The 17,748-nt window shown below is 41.9% G+C and overlaps 3 protein-coding genes across 12 annotated transcripts in view; 1 reads left to right on the top strand and 2 right to left on the bottom strand.

Annotated features, from left to right (window-relative positions):
* Positions 1–593: 593 nt before the first annotated feature.
* LOC128356944 (YTH domain-containing family protein 1-like) lies at positions 594–8,273 on the bottom strand. The gene is made up of 6 exons (XM_053317132.1): positions 7,881–8,273; positions 7,036–7,060; positions 4,913–4,992; positions 2,779–4,458; positions 2,550–2,594; positions 594–2,320 (listed from the first exon to the last, which is right to left on the bottom strand). Exons 1-6 carry the CDS (start codon positions 7,905–7,907, stop codon positions 2,294–2,296), a joined length of 1,884 nt encoding a protein of 627 aa, XP_053173107.1. The 5' UTR covers positions 7,908–8,273; the 3' UTR covers positions 594–2,293.
* A 1,430-nt stretch (positions 8,274–9,703) lies between these two features.
* birc7 (baculoviral IAP repeat containing 7) lies at positions 9,704–13,183 on the top strand. The gene is made up of 7 exons (XM_053317141.1): positions 9,704–10,400; positions 10,916–11,015; positions 11,173–11,254; positions 11,405–11,450; positions 12,216–12,425; positions 12,606–12,671; positions 12,970–13,183. The coding sequence occupies exons 1-7, from the start codon at positions 9,860–9,862 to the stop codon at positions 13,167–13,169; spliced, it is 1,245 nt and encodes a 414-aa protein (XP_053173116.1). The 5' UTR covers positions 9,704–9,859; the 3' UTR covers positions 13,170–13,183.
* A 904-nt stretch (positions 13,184–14,087) lies between these two features.
* The window catches only part of nkain4 (sodium/potassium transporting ATPase interacting 4), an 85,149-nt gene continuing 81,488 nt past the window's right edge, over positions 14,088–17,748 (bottom strand). For all 10 annotated transcript variants that reach the window (XM_053317146.1, XM_053317144.1, XM_053317149.1 and 7 more), the window contains 2 exons: positions 16,598–16,682; positions 14,088–15,873 (listed from right to left, as the gene is read on the bottom strand). In XM_053317146.1, coding sequence (XP_053173121.1) covers positions 15,864–15,873; positions 16,598–16,682 — 95 coding nt within the window. In that variant the 3' untranslated portion in view covers positions 14,088–15,863. The remainder of the gene's footprint in view (positions 15,874–16,597; positions 16,683–17,748) is intronic.

The following is a 17,748-nucleotide window of genomic DNA, read 5'->3' as shown; positions in this document are numbered from 1 at the left end:
GCAGCAAAAGATACTGACAGTTATCATTGACATGTATGCAAGTCCTGTACTATCATCACGACCAGTTCATGCTTCCTGAGTGACTCAGTCTTCAGTGTCATCCTTTAGCTCCTCACCCCACCCCCGACTCTATGTTGGATGGACAGAGCGGCGTTGGTGAAAGGCAAACATGTGAAGGGGCGTTCACCGTATTGCTTGGATCTACTTATCTATTGATTAGTGCAGTTTTTTTTTTTTTAAAAAGGGTGATGAAGAAGAGAGGATGCTGTTAAGAGGTCAGTTCTCTAAATTACAAAGGGACACCCTAGCTTGGTAAAAATCTAACATCTGGAAATACGGTGGTGAAGCATACGAGTCATACTAGTGACCTCAGCAAAGTGCGGTACTTCTGCCATCTCAATGTTATAGGGGGTGAAGTTATGACACAATCGAGATAGATCATAAAGTATAAACACTGTAAAGATCAAACAATTTAACAGAAACGTGTGAATTGGGATTTAAAGATTTGATTTGGTTATCACGAGGCTGCATCAGATTTAAACACAAATACACAAATATGTCAAAATGAGAAAAGATCCCTTAACATGAAAAAGTGTTAGCAGCATTCCTCTCTGCATCATGGTTACCTTGGAAGGAGAACAATTTCAAACCTTAAAGAGAGAGGGAGAGAGAACCCGCTGGCCTCAAAAAATAATCTGCATCCTGGTTCTGAGCGCCCTGAAATGACACGAAAACAGGGGGACTATCCTTTAAAAAAAAGGGCCATTAACTGAACATCATCATCACCACCCTCACCATACAGTCAAGCTGCAGGTTGGATAACCGCTTCAGCAGACTTACTATATTCCAGCTTGCCATGCATGGGCACACACACGTCTATTAGTGACCGTTTTGCTTTTAATATCCAATCTTTTTTCTGTTAACATACCTGAAAGTACTTTACTGTATCATAATGGTTTCAGTCTAGAACAAACTTTTTTTTTTTGCAACAACAACCAAAAAACACACAGAAACCACATTTCATTCTTATTTTTTTCTTACTTGATAGTAAATCGGTTACATTAAATTTTAGGTTATACATTTTTAGGCTTTCTCCATGAATATATAGGCTCCTACGTTAAAGCTTAGCATTACGACCAACATGATAGACTTAGCAAAACCAAATTCAAGGAAAGAAAAAACAAAAAAAAAACAGGATTAAGACAGAATGATGGTGAATGGACAAATATGTGAACCCTCCCCCAGTTTTTTTGTGGAACAAAAATGCTAAAGCGACAATTCATTCAATGTAGCAGTTTACATCATTACATAATTCTGATTATAAAACAATTTAAAATGGTGGATGCGACAATTCTCTCAGACTGGCCTGCGTACACAAGCAGAATCTCCTGATGACACATACAAAAACCCCGTCAAGACAAACATCAAAAAGAAAGCAAAGCAGAGGGGTGTGAAGGATGTCAATAGTACAATTTTTGATTTAAATGGTGAGAGTCCTGGTTGTGGAGGACACATCCGTTATTTCTTTCCCAGAGGCCTTTGCAATTCCTCCTTTGAAATGTTTCAAGTCCCGTGTGACTTCACACTATCCCTGATTTCTCCAGCAGTGTCACTGTTTGAGCAGTTCTTTTGAGAAGTCACCAATAATTAGAAAAAAAACATTAAGGCTCCAGAAAACAGGTTTCTGAAATGAAAATTGTCAGTAGTAAGCCAAAAAATAGAGATTTTGTCAATCTGAATGAAAAATAGATAAACCATTGAAGTTTTATTATCGCGCAGTTCCAAGTCCGACATTGCCTTTGGGATCCTCCAACTCTGTTGGCACAGTTAAACCTCTGAAGCATGGCAATGTTGCCCCCAAATGGACAAATAGGGGCAGGACACATCCATTCCTGATTGTACTGAAATATAAAGTGGCAGATTTTTTTTCCCTCCATGGTGCAGTCAAACCCTGATTCAATTGGAAAGAGGAGGGGGTGGGGGCAAGAGAGAGAAAACCAGTCTGGTGAGAGAAGAGTACGAGATGGTAAGAACGGGAAGAAAAAATATATATAAAAAAAACTGAACTAAAGTGTGGTGATGGCTAGGTAATACATGAAATCAGCTTGTTATCCCTGCACAAGAAGTGGGTGGTACATGGGGCAAAAAAAAAAAGCACAAGTCTCGACAATGGCAGAGATTCACCAGGATTAAATAGAAAAAAATGAAGGGCTTGGTTGCATTTTCATATTCTTCTGTCTCTTAAATCAAAAGTCCTAGTGTAACTGTTGATCAAGCCAAGGATAAACGTCTTCTATTGTTTATTCCTGTTTTGGCGCTCCTGTTTGGAAAAAGACGAAAAAGAGATTACATTACACATACACACATTACATAACAGCACAGTGAACTGCAGATTTTCATGATCAGAGGTTTACATTTATCCATTTAAGGCAGTGATCAAATATTACAATATCTAAAATCCTCACTGTGATGAATGACTGTCAGAAAAAGACCTGAACACTCCTCGAACAGTCAATGACACTAACAAGAAAAATATGACAGTTCTTTACCTGATCCAACCGAGAGCGGTTCTGTATCTGAGGAGGTTCAAAAGTCTGTCAAAATGAGCAAAAAAGAGGAAAAACAAGAATTAATCACAACTCAAGTCAAACAATCAAAAGAAAGTAATGCGTAGAAAAAAATGAACACACACTCACACTTTTAAAAATTTTATTCACAAGGTGCCAAACACTTATTTCTGATGCAGTCAAAGTATCACAATGAGATGACTGTACCCACCTTGCGCACCTCCTCCTCTTCTTCCTGCCTTTTCTCATAATGGGAAAAGTCATCAAAGATGGAGGTGGTGTGTTTGTAGGTGGCAATGATCTTGAGCACCTGCTTGGCCTTCTCCAGAGGAACCTCCTGGGTGTCACGGGAGTTGGTCACTGGCTTGTTGTCGTTATTCTCCAGGCGAATATGGCGCAGCTGGCTATTAGGCACGTCCTTAACAAACAACCAGTCCACGTCAAACTTGCCCTTCCACTTGTCCTGTGCCCAAACACCAGCACTGGTGCCATAGTCCACTGGTGAACGCATCTCTGCCACACCGCAAAAGTGACCACTGCCATTGACACTGAACAGCAGGTACACAGGGCCTTTACCATTCATGGCCCGGAAGGCTGAGTCCAGCCGCTTGTTGCCGTGCTCCGTGCTGCACCAAATGGAGTACTTGATGGAGCGATGAATATCGTCCTCGGAGTAGCTCTTAATGATGAAAACGCGACCGTTCTTCAGGTTCCATTCAAAGTCCTTGGGGTTGTAGCTGTGGGAGGCACGCAGCTTCTCCAGCACTGGGTGGGACTCCACGCCAGGTCCCTGGCTGGCAGAAGTTTGGAGGCCGCTGTTTCCACCACCAACCACACCCATCACACCACTACCGTCCTGGCCAGGGCCACCTTGCCCATAGCCTTGGTTACGGTTGCGTGGGGCAACCCAGCGGGTTTGGGGTTGTGGGGGCTGGGTGTGGTTCTGGTAGGGCTGAGGTGGTGGCTGATGCTGATGCTGATGCTGATGCTGATGGTGCTGGTGCTGGTGCTGGTGATGGGGGGGCTGTAAGGCCATAGGCTGCATCTGGGGCTGGACCAAAGACTGTGGAGGGGGTGGCTGCATGGGTCCTTGCTGCATGGGGCCTTGAGGTGGCATTCCATGAGGCAGGCCAAGAGGCTGCTGCTGCTGCAGTGGGGCTGTGGCTACTTTAGTCACTGGGCCCTTATCCCAGGTCCCAATGTTCATGTTGTGTTTGATGGGTGGTGGGGGCAGAGCTCCCCCTGGATTGGGCATCCCTGGCTTCACCTTAGTTTTCAGCTGCTGGGGCTTGGCAGGTTTGCTTGCTATAGCAGCCCAAGAGGTGGGTTTGGGTGGGGGCATTCCAATAGGTGTGGCTCCATTCCCTGTGGCTGCCACTGTAGGTCCACCAATCACAGATCCCACAGCCTTGACTCCTGAACCCTGGCCAGTGACATCCCCTCCGATCTTCAAACCAACCATACCCTGCTCCAGGCTGTTCATACCAGGGGCTTTGTTGAGGGTGTCACTGTGAAAGCCCGTCTGACCATCAGGCACCAGGGTGCCCCCTAGGGAGCTGGGAGGATAGCTGTAGCTGCCACCATAAGCTGAACTTTGAGTCTGCTGGCCCTGGGAGCCACTTGTGCCCCAAGCAGAGAAGGCAGGGTTTTCTGGGAAAAAATTAAACCTATGCGGATAAATGCTGCTTCCCAAGCTCCCCGGCTGGCCAAACACTGTGTCTGGCATGAAATGATGGTCTCCATTACTCAAGGGTCCGTAAGGGGTGAGGTATGGAATAGGGGGGTCTCCACCTGTCGACCAGGGAGCCTCACTGAGTGGGTACGGAAATCCGATGGAAGGGGCGTAGTAGCTGGACAGGTAGGGGTCGGTGATGGACTGGTAGCTGTTGTTCTAGATGAATAAAAGTCAGCAGAGCCACAACATTAGCAAGTGACTTACAGTTTGATTTACTAGTCTATAAACTTACTACAATTCTGCTAGCGCTACTTTATGTACAATAGTACTTTTAAAATTATTTTTCTGATCTTAGAGCTCTGCAGTAATTCAACTTAATAGCATCAAAATAAAATTTATAATTCTTCAAATTTCTTTGTAGATTAATCATTCAAACAAAATTCAAAACCAGTTATTATCCATGTAATAATGGAGCACAGGTCAATAATTATTATATAGTTGAAGGGTCACATTTACCATATTGTGACATACATTAATATCAGAAAATGTCCTAAATAATACAAAATGTGATTTGGATTCTTACTACATTGTCTCATCTCAATTCATCTTTACTATATTAATACGTGTTAATTATTTACAAGTTTCTTAAAATAGAGATACCGAGTGTTACCTGGGTTGATTGACCAGTGAGGTATGGCTCAAAGTCATTGTCATGGACAGTCTCCTTCTGATGCAGTGAACCATTTTGCACTGCAACAAAACAAAATTACATTAATGTACATTTAAATATAAAGGTACAGTGACAGAGTTATTTGTCAGAGACCAACAACCTGCTTGAGCTATCATATTTCCAGTACTGCATAAAATAGATTTAAAAGATAAATCTGAGATGACACGCTGGCATTGTAATAAATTATCCACATTCATTCATGTGAACAGTAATACATCTCCTGTAATTTGTTGTTTCACGTCACAGTAGTATATAAAGACATAATCTATACAGGTCCAATCCTCAGTTACTGTTTTTATTGAGTTCTTATTTATAACAAAGTCATTTATTGTCTGTGCATGAATGTGTGTGTGTGTGTGTGTCTGTGTGTGTGTGTGTGTGTGTGTGGGGGGGGGGGGGGTCCTTCATCATGTAAAGGACTTTGTGCTACATTGCATTTGTATTCAAAATGATATACAAATAAAGTCTGATTGACTGACTCATTGATATAAAAAAAATAAACAATTTTCATTTTTCCTACTCAAATCTCAGGTCTTGTTTGCATATGCATTATGTTATTCCAAAAAACGAATAAATAAAATTGAAAACCGATAAACTGAAAGAGTCATTCAGGCTTTCAGCTGAAAGCCAGGCCTGCAGGTAAAAACAGACTCCAGGTCTGCCTGTTACTCCACCTCCTCCAACAACTTGCAACAACAGTAAATCACACATGACTTGAACATAATAAAAAATACAATAATGAGGCCATAATAACAGCCTCAACACTAATGTTAGCGAAGGACAAACGACAATGAATAACCACTAAATCATGCTGACGGTGAGTGAGAAAATATAAATGTAGTATATACTGAACTGCTGATTTATGTTGTATGCATCAAAATGTCCATTGAAGCTTCTCAAACCACTCAAACCTGTCTTCTGTGAATGGTTCAAACCGTCATATTTTTTCTGCGGTAGCGTTAAAGTTGCTGCATCTGGGTAAAATGATTTGTGCATATTAAAGTGCTCACCGGCCATGTTTCCGTTGGTTAGGAAAACTCTCTTTCCTACCTCACAAACCACTTCTACTAGGAGGTGGACTCTCTAATGTGGGCCAACCAAAATGCACGCCCCTGCTCCTGGGTTCAACAGGGTGAGGATTGAGAGAGGTACCCGTGTATTTATCCAAATCTTGGAATATTATTGGAACATTCATGTCAGCTACTTGAGAATTTTCGTCACTGCTCTTTTGATACTTGATGATTTTGCCTTGGCTTCAAGTCGCACTGGATAAATGTATCTGCCAAATGACAAAATACATCCCGATAATGCAGAATGAATTCTGGTTTGAGAAGTTTCTGTTATCCCCCGTCCCCCAGATAATCCATCCATCCCACAACCTCCATTTTCTATGAAATAGCTATTACAAACATTTTAGAGACACCTTTCTGGACTACAGGGGTTAAGTGTGTCATGCTTAAAATACAGAGCTGGCTCAGATATCTGTATCCAAACCTCAGGAACCAACAATTTTACTTCTAAATGATTACAGACTGCACCAGCATGGTGCACGGAAAAGTCAGCATGAGCACCACGGACATCTAATCATGGACACTATCAGTAAACAGAGCAATAAAAGTATGTCCTCTCATGAGCAACTGTGTCAAAAATTCAAATTTATAGACAATGACAAGTAGTTTCTGAAATTCACTTTCCCTTTTACTGACATGGAAGATGCACATACTGTATTATTATTCAACCCCTGACCCAGATATTGTTTGGGTCATAATCAGTTTCTGAAGAAAATCAGTCACAGTACAGTCAACCAAATGATCAAATGAAAGACATTCCCCTCCACATATGACTAGAGTGTCAAGGCCACTTCATGTAATTTTGTACCTTTGTACCCAGCATACAGTAAGCGTTTTCATCAAACGCTTGTGTGGCCTGACAGAAGTATAAATCAGAGCCAGATTAACAGTCCATGAAAAGCTGGTGTATGTAAGGCTGATTTGGTATTAAAGTGAAGGCCCAGACTCAACAAACATCCAAACTGTCTATGAATTTATGAAGCCAATGCTCACCTTTAGATGCTTGTCCCTTTGATCTCTGCATCCACGTTGGATCATGAAAAAGAGAAAAAGCAGACACGGTTATTTCCTGTCGGGTTGAGATTTCACAGATTGGGACAAGTACAGTCGCTCAATGTTACTTATTTGTTTTCCAGAAGCTAAACATAAGACTACTTCCTGAAGAGAGGCAATACCAACAATTTAGCTAACGTTACTCTCAAGTGAAAACCGTTAATATATTTACAGCTGTCTAAAGGAGGCTACTGACATTTAGCACGTATATAAACATAATTTAAAGTGCGACTTTAGTTAGTTAATTAACCAGCTAGCGCTCGCGTTAATTCACGCACAACTTCGCTAGCTTAACGTAGCCCCCTTCAAAATGGCTTTCTAAACGCATCTTATAACTTTAGTTTGTCACAACAGGCTGGGGGTATTTGGGGCAGCTTAAACACATGCAGAAATAGGTGTCACCTCCCGTTAAAAAGTTATGATTTACAAAGTAAGTTAGCCTCTTGTGTGGTTTTTTCATAACGCTAGCTTTAGGTTTCACGTATTCAGCCTTTGTAAATAGGGAGTTTTTTCTTGCTACGTCGGTGATACGATCATATAGTTTCAGTTTGACAACTCTCTACACGTTAATGTACGAGTGTCATTCGTCTAAAACGTAAATTAAAACATTTTCACCGTGTCTCGACAATGTGGCTAACTCGCTAAGCTACATGCACCGGCCACCAAGCTAGCACTTCCGAGCAATAGCCATAGCCCAGTTAACTCGTTAGCAGACGGCTAGCGTGCAAGCTCGCTCTCTCTCTCTCTCTCTCTCTTTACAAGGCGAGGTGTTTCGTCCTTCCTACCTGAGGGTCAATGCTTGTGGCAGACATAATTCATTAAGCAAAGTCCTTCTGGATTTCTCACGGAGCCTGAGCTTTGTGTGGACTGGATTTTCAAAGCCCCGTGATTGGAAAAGCAAGTTCACAGCTCACAGTTAGCTCAGTGAGGCTAGTGGTTGTAGCTCAGGCTCAGCTGTGTGTTTTCCGCTGTGCTCGGATCCCAACTTCCAACAGTTCAAGTCTGTCGCCTCGGATAGTCTATCCGAAAGCCCCTGCACCACGGAGAGGGGGGGAGTTCAAGTTAAGGTTATGTGTCGCCGAATGGATCTTGAGTATTTCTGTCCTCGGTCGTCTTTTACTTTGTCTTTTTTTATTCCAGGGAGAGAGAGAGAGAGAGAGAGCACCTCCTCAGTTACGTTAAAGCCCTGTACACTTCCCCAATGGCTGCTGCTCCATCCGGGCTTTGAGCCGCCGCTGCAGTTCACATCGCTCGCCGCAGGGGGGCGGGGGTAAAAGTTAGAAGTGTCCCCTCTGTGTAATTAATTGCATAGACAATGTATGCGATTTAGAGACATATAATAACTAATACACCCAACTCCTAAACACTGATACTTCATTGGGAAATTTTTTTGTCTCCTGCTGAAATTGCTGCTATTTTCTGCAGTCTCTGTGGGTGTAAACAACGCCAGCGGGATATCAGCAGACTGTGTGTGGTTTTCTGCAGGGCCCCTCAGATCTGATACAGTTTAGTTCAGCAGTGCTCATGTGAGACTTTTCCTACTGGAATGTAAAAAAAACATGACATTAGGTACAAACAGACCACAGTAAATATTTCAAAGTCATAACTAAGACATCAGTCAAATTCCTACTACACTCCCCCTTGCATCCAGCTCTTTTATTGGCATGGGACCTCTTCAAATGTCAAATTCAAACTTCTTACACACACACACACACATATAAAAACAGGAACTACTTGTCATGAAGTGGTTAACTTGTGGCCTGCAGAACATAAAATTAAAGTAGTTACTCTCTGCCACCAGCAGGAGGCAGCAATGATGCGTTCAAAAACCCACTAACTCTGTCAATGGTCAAATATATAATTTAAGGCTTGTAGCTATTTAGCTATTTAACGTACAATGACGTGGTCTTGGCTATGATACTCAATATTTATTACACTAAACACTAAAGAGCAGGTCATTTCCCATTTTGTGTAGATTATATTTGGCCTTGTCTGATCCTATTTGCAACCTCAATGCCTCCCTGACTGCCCATTTCAAATGTTAACAAACTAAAATTGTTAACAACCCCCCCCCCCCCCCACAAAAAAAAAGGTAAATACAAATTTGCGTAAAAGACCACACTGCATACTACTGTATTTGTATCATTAAGTAATCAACTCTTTCATCACAATTAATGTTAAAAACTCAGGTACAGAAGACAGAGACATCACAAAGGCCCTTGAAGGCACAAAACACCCAGCAGAGGGAAAGGTCAAAGTCAACACCCGTAGGATTTACAGGGGGAAAAAGCCACTTTTATGCTTGTTATACATTAAAAGGTCAAGTTTTCTTTCCTATATGAGATTAAGTCTACTGGCATTTGGTGCTTTTCCATTTGGGACAAATGGATTTCAACACAGTATTCCCTCTATTCCTGAGCAGTATATAGGTTAAGATGATTTAAAAGGTTAAGCTTAAAGTGACCTTCTGCTAAATGTTAATTTTAACAACTCTGCTATATCCATTTGTTAGTCATATATCTGTTAATAGCACACTCTGAAATGATTTACATTGTTAGCCTTATTCCTAAGAGGCGGAGCAACATGGCATGTTCAGGCTGTCATTCATTCAAGGATCAATGAGCATACATTCTGGCATTTGGTGGCTTTTCTGGAAAGCAGTCTCCTGTAGGCCGCTGTGCAGGCCCCCACAGCTGATCATATTATTTCAGCTGGTGTGCTGCACTCACCTTCAGTGCGCGCTCCACTATGGACCGTAAAAGGGATGACTGGCACAGGACAAAAAGAGAAAGGAAAGCCTACATGCCACAGAATGACGGATGACAGGAGTACTATGCTGCATATTCTTGAGGAGCCTCAGATGCGAAGGGAAGGGGAGAGACTTCGAACTTTTCAGAACTGGCCGGCAGATGCACCTGTCACATCTGGAGACCTGGCCAAAGCGGGTTTCTTCTTTCTAGGCCCTGGGGATAAAGTCCAATGTTTTTGCTGTGGTGGGATTTTAAGATCCTGGGTACATGGGGACAGCCCAGCTGCTGAGCACAGGAGGCATTTCCCCACCTGCAGTTTCATACTGGGTCAAGCTGTGGGAAATATTCCACTCCAGGTTGGATCCTCTGACTCTGTGGACGGCCAGCTGTTGAGTCAACTCCAGAGGATGACCATGGACGACCAGGGGACAGCTGGACAGGCAGTCTACCCTGAGATGGAGGCGGAGGATTCCCGGCTCACCACCTTCCACAACTGGCCCACGGAAGCCTCGGTCCAGCCAGATGTTCTTGCCAGAGCAGGATTTTTCTACACAGGTGCTCATTTTCTCACTATAAAACCTTATGCCCATATCATCTGCTTTCTTTAATATTTCGTGAGCAACATTTGAGTATTATCAGTGAAATATTCAGCACTGACCCAGTCACTGCTAGAGTGACCTCTCTTTGTAAGCGAGTTCATGGTACAATTGTCCTGCTGAGTCATGATGTTGTGGACAGAACAACCTGGACAAAGCTGGGGCTGCTAAAGAAGTAGAGTCCCCACAGCGTCACGCAATACACAGTGTGTGGAAACAATATCATGAAAACCCATAATGCAGTCAAATAAAGTAACATCGTGTCTTGTGAAGGCAATAATGTTAGTTTATTGAGACTGTGTCAAAGATATTAATTTCACAGGTTGTATTTAGTACATTACATTGATTCCTAGTAAAATGACATATAAATAACTTGATTTTGTTAGTTCATTCTGGACAAAATGGGAGTATTAAGAGATTTTCAGGCTCTTTACCATTAGACTCTTCTGACCATAGTCTCGTACATCCTGTCAGGTCACGGCGACAACGTCAAATGCTACTACTGCGATGGAGGGCTGAGGAACTGGGAACCAGGAGATGACCCCTGGCAGGAACATGCCAAATGGTTTCCACGGTAACAACAGGGCTTATCACAGGCTCATATAAATACATCAATTGAATACATTATTTGCCTCCTTTTGCATGGACAAATTATTTTACAGTGTCTTTGCTCTCTGTTATGCATTTGTGCTTTTGCGGATTATGAAATTGCATCTTTATATTGTTCTCAGATGTGAGTTTTTAATCCAGTCGAGGGGGCAGGAATATATCAGCAACATACAAGATGCTCATTTCCATCTGGGTGACACTGTGGTGAGGACCTTTATCCCTCTTAACTGCTCAGTGTAAAATCGGTTTGCCAGACGTCATCATCACACATTAAGAAATGACAGTTTGTCATTACTGTATTGAAATCATTCATGGCTTTCATTGTATAAATTCACAATATGGTTATTTTTCTAGGTTGGCTCACCGACTTCCACAGGCAGAGATTTTGGCTCCAGAAATGGTAAGTCAAATAAAATTTAAACAAGGTGAGGAATGATGTGTAATAAGCTTTCTGCTTTGATGCCAATAATCATATTTATGCACCCTGTGGTGCAAAACATCAAAGTGTCAACACCCACTCTTGTGTGTTCAAAGACAAGGTGAAAGGTGGTGCAAACATTGCGAGTTTGCACTGCAGGATGTGCCAAGTGCCGAAAATAAAGGCTTTAACCTCTTGATTGAATTATTTGTAGATCAACCTGGGTGCACCACCTTGGTTGAAACATGCACTTTAATGATAGAAGTCTACCTTGCACCAGCAGTACTTAAAATCTCAAATTAGACACTGAATGGACTATTTGAGGTAGAATGCAGGACTCACAACTTCTCTTTACCCGTCTGCTGAAAATGAAATAACTGCATGTACAATTACCTGAGCTAATGGATCGCAGTTATTAGGGGGTGCTATGGATACCATTTGACTGTTGCTCATGGTTGCAGGGCAGTCATGAGAGGGCAATTATTCCATACAATGAAAGAATCATAATTATAATCCATTTCAGCAGATTTACAGAAGAGGTCTGTGCTATGAAATGTTAAAATATTTGGCAGACAAAGGTAAGCCGCTGTTTATTTTCCCACTTATCAAATAGATTTTTATTACAGCATGTAGTGTAAAATGGAACCTAAAATCCAGTATATAGATGTTTTTGCCTTTTGTTGAGTCTGGTCCCTGGACTTCTTCTCTTGTCTTGTCTCACTTCTCCCTTCCTTGCATTTCTCCCAGATATGGTTGGAGGTCTGGGAGCTTCATCAGTCATGCTTTCCCCTGTGGTGCAGACTGTGCTCCAGATGGGTTTTGAAGCCAGTCTGGTAGAGAGTCTGGTCCAGACCAAGTACCTTTTGACAGGCCAACACTACACTTCTGTGTCTGACCTGGTCACTGATGTACTGCAGGCAGAGGAGGAGGACAGACATAGGGGGTCACAGAGCAGAGGTAACACAATAAACTCTTCAAATCCAATTTTCTCAGACCCAATTAGTAATTTCTGACTGTGTATATTTGTATATGTAAACCTGTAATGTAATGTGAAGCAAGTAATAACCCAAATATCTATGTTACCATGGATTCCTAAGCTCATAATGTATGATTTCTTGTCATATTTTTGTCCCTCAGAGCCAGAGATGAGGCAAGGCTCCAGTGCAGGGAGTGTGAGGACACAAACAACCATCAGAGAGAGAGGTCAGAGGTCAACATTTAGAGAATTTGCAAGAGGAACAGTTTTTTTTTTTTGCCTTTATATGACAGTTGGTGACAGAGAGGCCGACAGGAAATAAGGGGAGAGAGAGAAATGGGTATGAAATGCAACAAATGTCCCCTGCCAGACTCCAACCAGGCACCACCACTTGGCTACAACGATGCTCCGGAACAGTTTTTTTTAATGCATAATGAATTACAGCATTGAACTGCTAACATATGATTGCTCTATACAATAGTTTAATTATCTGTTTTGAAATATGCGTTTCCTGCGTTTTCACAGTGAAGGACCCCACTCCAGAAGAGCTCCTGAGGCAGCTGCAGGAAGAGAGGACCTGTAAAGTGTGCATGGACAAGCTGGTGTCCATCGTTTTCATCCCCTGTGGTCATCTGGTGGTGTGCGGTGACTGTGCTGCCAGCCTGCGTCACTGCCCCATCTGCAGAGCTGTCATCAGAGGCAGCGTTCGTGCCTTCATGTCCTAAGGCTGTAGTGAGAAGCCACCCCTATACAGGTGTTGCATGAGTGACCTTCAGTTTTCATCTGTACTCATTTTCCCTTTCACTGGTGAAAATCAACATTATTTTAGCTATTGCAGGTTGCTTGTGTTGTCAGAGTTTACAGATAATTTTCTATAATAAAAATTTTAAGCTGTTAAATATGTGAATGTGTGGTCATTGTTAATGTGGACTAACAGTGACAGTTTTCAACACACAAGATGACACACAAGATCATTAAAAGAGCACATTCTTTTATTAATAAACACCTATTTACATGAACACAAAGCACAGTTCTGGATAATTTGGATTACACAATCAGATCACATGGGGTTTAGGGCCACACTGGACACAAAATAGAAGAGAGAAATACAAAAAAAAGAGAGCTTTTCCACTTTCTATACAAAGAAAAAGAATTATCTACAAAGAGGTGGAATCTTTTTCAGTGGAGACTAGCACAGACACAACCATAACAGGTTTAAACTAATTCCAGTCACCGGCGTTTAGGAAGAGGCTGTATTGCACTGAGAGGAAGACTAGTTCTTACATAATGATTTTTAGTAGCTTTTGCTACTAATAGTGACTATGTTACAATATGAGGTGCTTTGTGTTTTTTACTAGACACACAATTTTGACTACCAGGAGTTTGTAAACTTTAAACAATAAAGACAATAATGACATATAAATTATTGCATCTTGCCAACAGAGGAGAGACCAATCAGATCAAAAAAGTTTATTCACATCATACTGAAATTAGTGGTCACGTGTCCAAGTTGATTTTCATAATCATTGCAGTTTGTGGACTCTCTGTCTGGCAGTGAAGAACATTTAATATCAGAGAGAAATCTGACCCCCAGCAGGATATTTTTGGGTGTCGATAACAGACAAAAATGAACAAAACTTCTTTGTTCGTAACTTTTTGATAAAAAAAAAAAAAAAAAAAAAAAGCTAAGCAGACTGCACCAAAATATGTCCTGGATTCTGATTAGTGGGTGACAAAATATCTTAATCTAGAGTGAGGGGGGCAGGTGTAACTTTGAAAACATGCAGTAAGTAAGCGCTGACTCCTCTAACATGAGAATTAGAAATAACATACTGTTTTGAGATTTAATGTTATCTGCAAACAAAAAAAAAGAATAGCTTAAAACAAAACATGGAGATTTACAGAAGAGCTGACCCCCACTTTGTACATGAACGCTTTGAACACCAGAGGGCTGTAGTGATTCACAAACAGTGAAGCAACTGGGGATCTGACTCAGACTGACTTTAGTTCTGATTTATGAAACACAAAGAAAAGTGCTACCAATCAGTTCAGGAGATGTGACCCACGTGTGTGCACTTTTGTCTAAAATGTTGCTGGGTCAAAATGAAAGAGATGTAAGCAGGAAACGACTTACAGTTACAGTATAACCAGCTCATATGTAGCTAGTTGAAGAGTTTTGCTACTTTGTCATCATTTTAATATGTTTATACACATAATTACAATACAAACCCTGTAAAAACATGCTATAAAACAATCACAATTGAGACTATCACCATTGAGAATCCTAACTGTTGAACTGATCTGCTCAGGTATCGCCATGCTACGTTTACACTGAAGACCATACCCATACAATTCAACACTGCTGTTTGCAATATGACTAGTAAAACAATTCCTATTGTTCCATCAAGTTAAAAATATGCTGTGTAACCTTTTCTCGAGTGTGTGTAATGATCACCCCTGTCAGCAGCCAGCTCTGCCAGCAGTTTAGAGGATGAGAACTGAAGTGAAAACAAAGCTTTCAGCACATCGTCTAACACAAACACCTGACACATCTGAAACAATGACTTGGCTGTTGGTGAAAACAGTCACAATAACAAGACTCCAAAAATAAAATGTAAGACTCATACGCCATTCCTCATGTTTGAACACCTCTCACACACTCATTTGCAATCATGATAGTTCACATATCACACTCTAAATTGTGAATTTTTCTTCCCCTTGTTTCATTATTTACATTTTCTATTTTTGACAGATGCCCCTGTAGGTTTGGTTCTTTTGTTCCCTCCTCTCCCTCCGCCTCTCCACTCCCCCTGCCTCTTCCTGCCTTGCTTGTGTATTTATGCACACAGATCCTGGCCTAAAGTAAACAGGCTGTGCACAATAGCTCATTCCACAGGCCCCACTGTAATTCAGCCCTCCGGCCAAGATCTGAGCCAAACCAGCAATAACATGCTAAATCACTGCATCCTCTAAGACACAGTACCACAGACTGGGAATACTGGGCAGCTCCTGATTACATACATAATTTGATTTACATGCTGTATGTGTTCTATACAGTCATGTTCTTGGGCAGTATTAAACCTTATGGGCAGGTCACAGCAATGGGACCTCAGCAGAGAACTCAAGACAAAGAAAATGATTGATACTTCCCTAAATACACAATATGAGGCTTTGTTACACTGTAATCTCCCTGTTCCCTGAACCCGTCATCCCTCCCTGGAAAACAATGAACCCTAACTGAGAAGTGTTGCCTTTTCTGGGCAGCACACCAGTAAATGACATGTTTAAAGTACTGAAAAGATGAAATCAAGAGGGGGAGGAATGTCTGTGCTCCAGCGCACTGGGACACTTATGTCAAAACAGCCATTTTGTCTCCGTGGGAATTTGCTGTGTCACCTCCCTCCTGGACACGCTCCTATTTACGTAGACCTGGAGGGAACAGAAACAGAAAAAGCAAGGTCCTTACTTCTTGTTGGGCAATGCACAGACACGCACCCACACACTCACACACCCGCACACACACACACCATCCTAGATGAATTTATCCAGCACATAACTCCCGGTAGGTAGGGGAAACGAAAACTTCCTCCCATTAGAGACAGAGCTGATTAAACTGTCAAGAGTCTAATAGAATATTCATGTCATGTTGGCAGAGAATTATTACATGACTTACCAGGCTTATTGTTATTAAGTTCCCTGCACAACTTCATTGATGAGTCCAATTTTAAACAGAATTTTGTATGGGTTTTTTTTCCATGTGCATCTACACGGACATACACACACTACACACACATACCAGCAAAAGATATCATGAGAGGCCTTAATGTTCCCTAAAGCCCTCTGACAGGATGTAGCATGTTTCAGAGAGTAGTACTCCCCTGACATGATTCAAACCTCTAGATAATGAACAAGAAACCAACTTTGTCATCTCTACTAGCAAGTGTTGTGTTGTAACTTCCTGGATCCTAATCAAATTATTCTGATTAATGTATAGTTTGAGGGGAGAAAAATGGGAAATATAACCTTGAGGAGGAAACAGTTAGGAGTATTTGCAGGAAATAAAAATGAATCAATGGATAATGTGAATATTCACATGCTCTTACAGTCACATTTAAACGGACATATGATTGGATGACAGCACATTCATACTTACAGGTACATGGGCTTTAAGAGGAGATGGGATGGTTTCTCATTGACATGGTAGAGTGGGAATGGGTCAAATCCACCAATAAAATCGACTGAAAACACATCAAATTAAAAACACATAAATTATGGAGTAAATCAAAAGATGGACAATAAGAATAAACAAAAGGACAACAAAAGATAAAAGTACAAGCTAAATGATGAATGAAATGGAAACAGAAGACACAGTGGGAACAGATGTAATGCAACGATGTTGGAAGGTAGGCAGCTTGCCAAGAACAGTACAAGCTGTAAGTCTTTTTTTAGTTTTAACTTTGACAAAAAGTCCAACAAAAAAACCCCAAGATCTCTGCTCTAACTTTTTTCATCTGTGCTTTTGCCTTGAGCCGGAGGGAAAGCTCGGGAACAGGTGAAATCTGGCCAGCTGTCAAAATAGCCTAAGCCTTTTTATCGCTCTGAAACAGAGGTGACCTTCAGCCACAAACTGAATGTTCAACCCCTTCTGTTTATTTTCGCACTTAAGAGTTCAGACTTTGGGTGAGGTGCAGATGAGCGAGAGAGAGAGAGAGATAGGGGGACATGCTGGTACCAAAGCACTGTGTATTTTTCACAGATGAAGAGACATATTTTGGTGATGAAGGGAGAGGCTTGCGGCTCTTGAGGGGACACAAAAGCCGAGTGGGAGAGAGCGGCGAAAGAGAGGGGAGGACAGGGGTGCGTCACGCCTGTCTGTCCGACTGACAGCAGGCCAGCAAGATTAGGTTGAAGGAGTGCATGTGAAAGAGGTCAGTATGTACAGGAGCTGTGATCCTTCTGTAAACAGTGTAAGAGGGTGAAACTGATTTTGAACCTGATTCAGTGGAAAAAGATGCCAAACAAATAGCAACTTTGAGTTCAGGACGCTGAAAATAAAAATGGGCAGATCTGTTACTTCCTTGACAGCTGTGCAGGAGGGGGGACAGACACAATCCATCCATGGAAACTTCTGTAAGGCCAAATCAGTTCCATCCTGATAAGAGGAGGCAGGGTGGTCTGCTGAATGCTGATAGGTAGGCAGGATGACTGCAGAGAGCCACGGGGGGCGATGGAGGGGGGGGGGGGCATGTTCCCTTCCTCTGACCCTGCCCTGGTTAAACTGGGATTGTCCGTTTCATCTTCACA

The sequence above is a fragment of the Scomber japonicus genome, chromosome 4 (assembly GCF_027409825.1).
Source record: "Scomber japonicus isolate fScoJap1 chromosome 4, fScoJap1.pri, whole genome shotgun sequence".
NCBI classification, from domain to species: Eukaryota; Metazoa; Chordata; class Actinopteri; order Scombriformes; family Scombridae; genus Scomber; species Scomber japonicus.
Note: the sequence above shows the minus strand (reverse complement) of the source record. Positions and strands in the feature narration are given on the sequence as shown.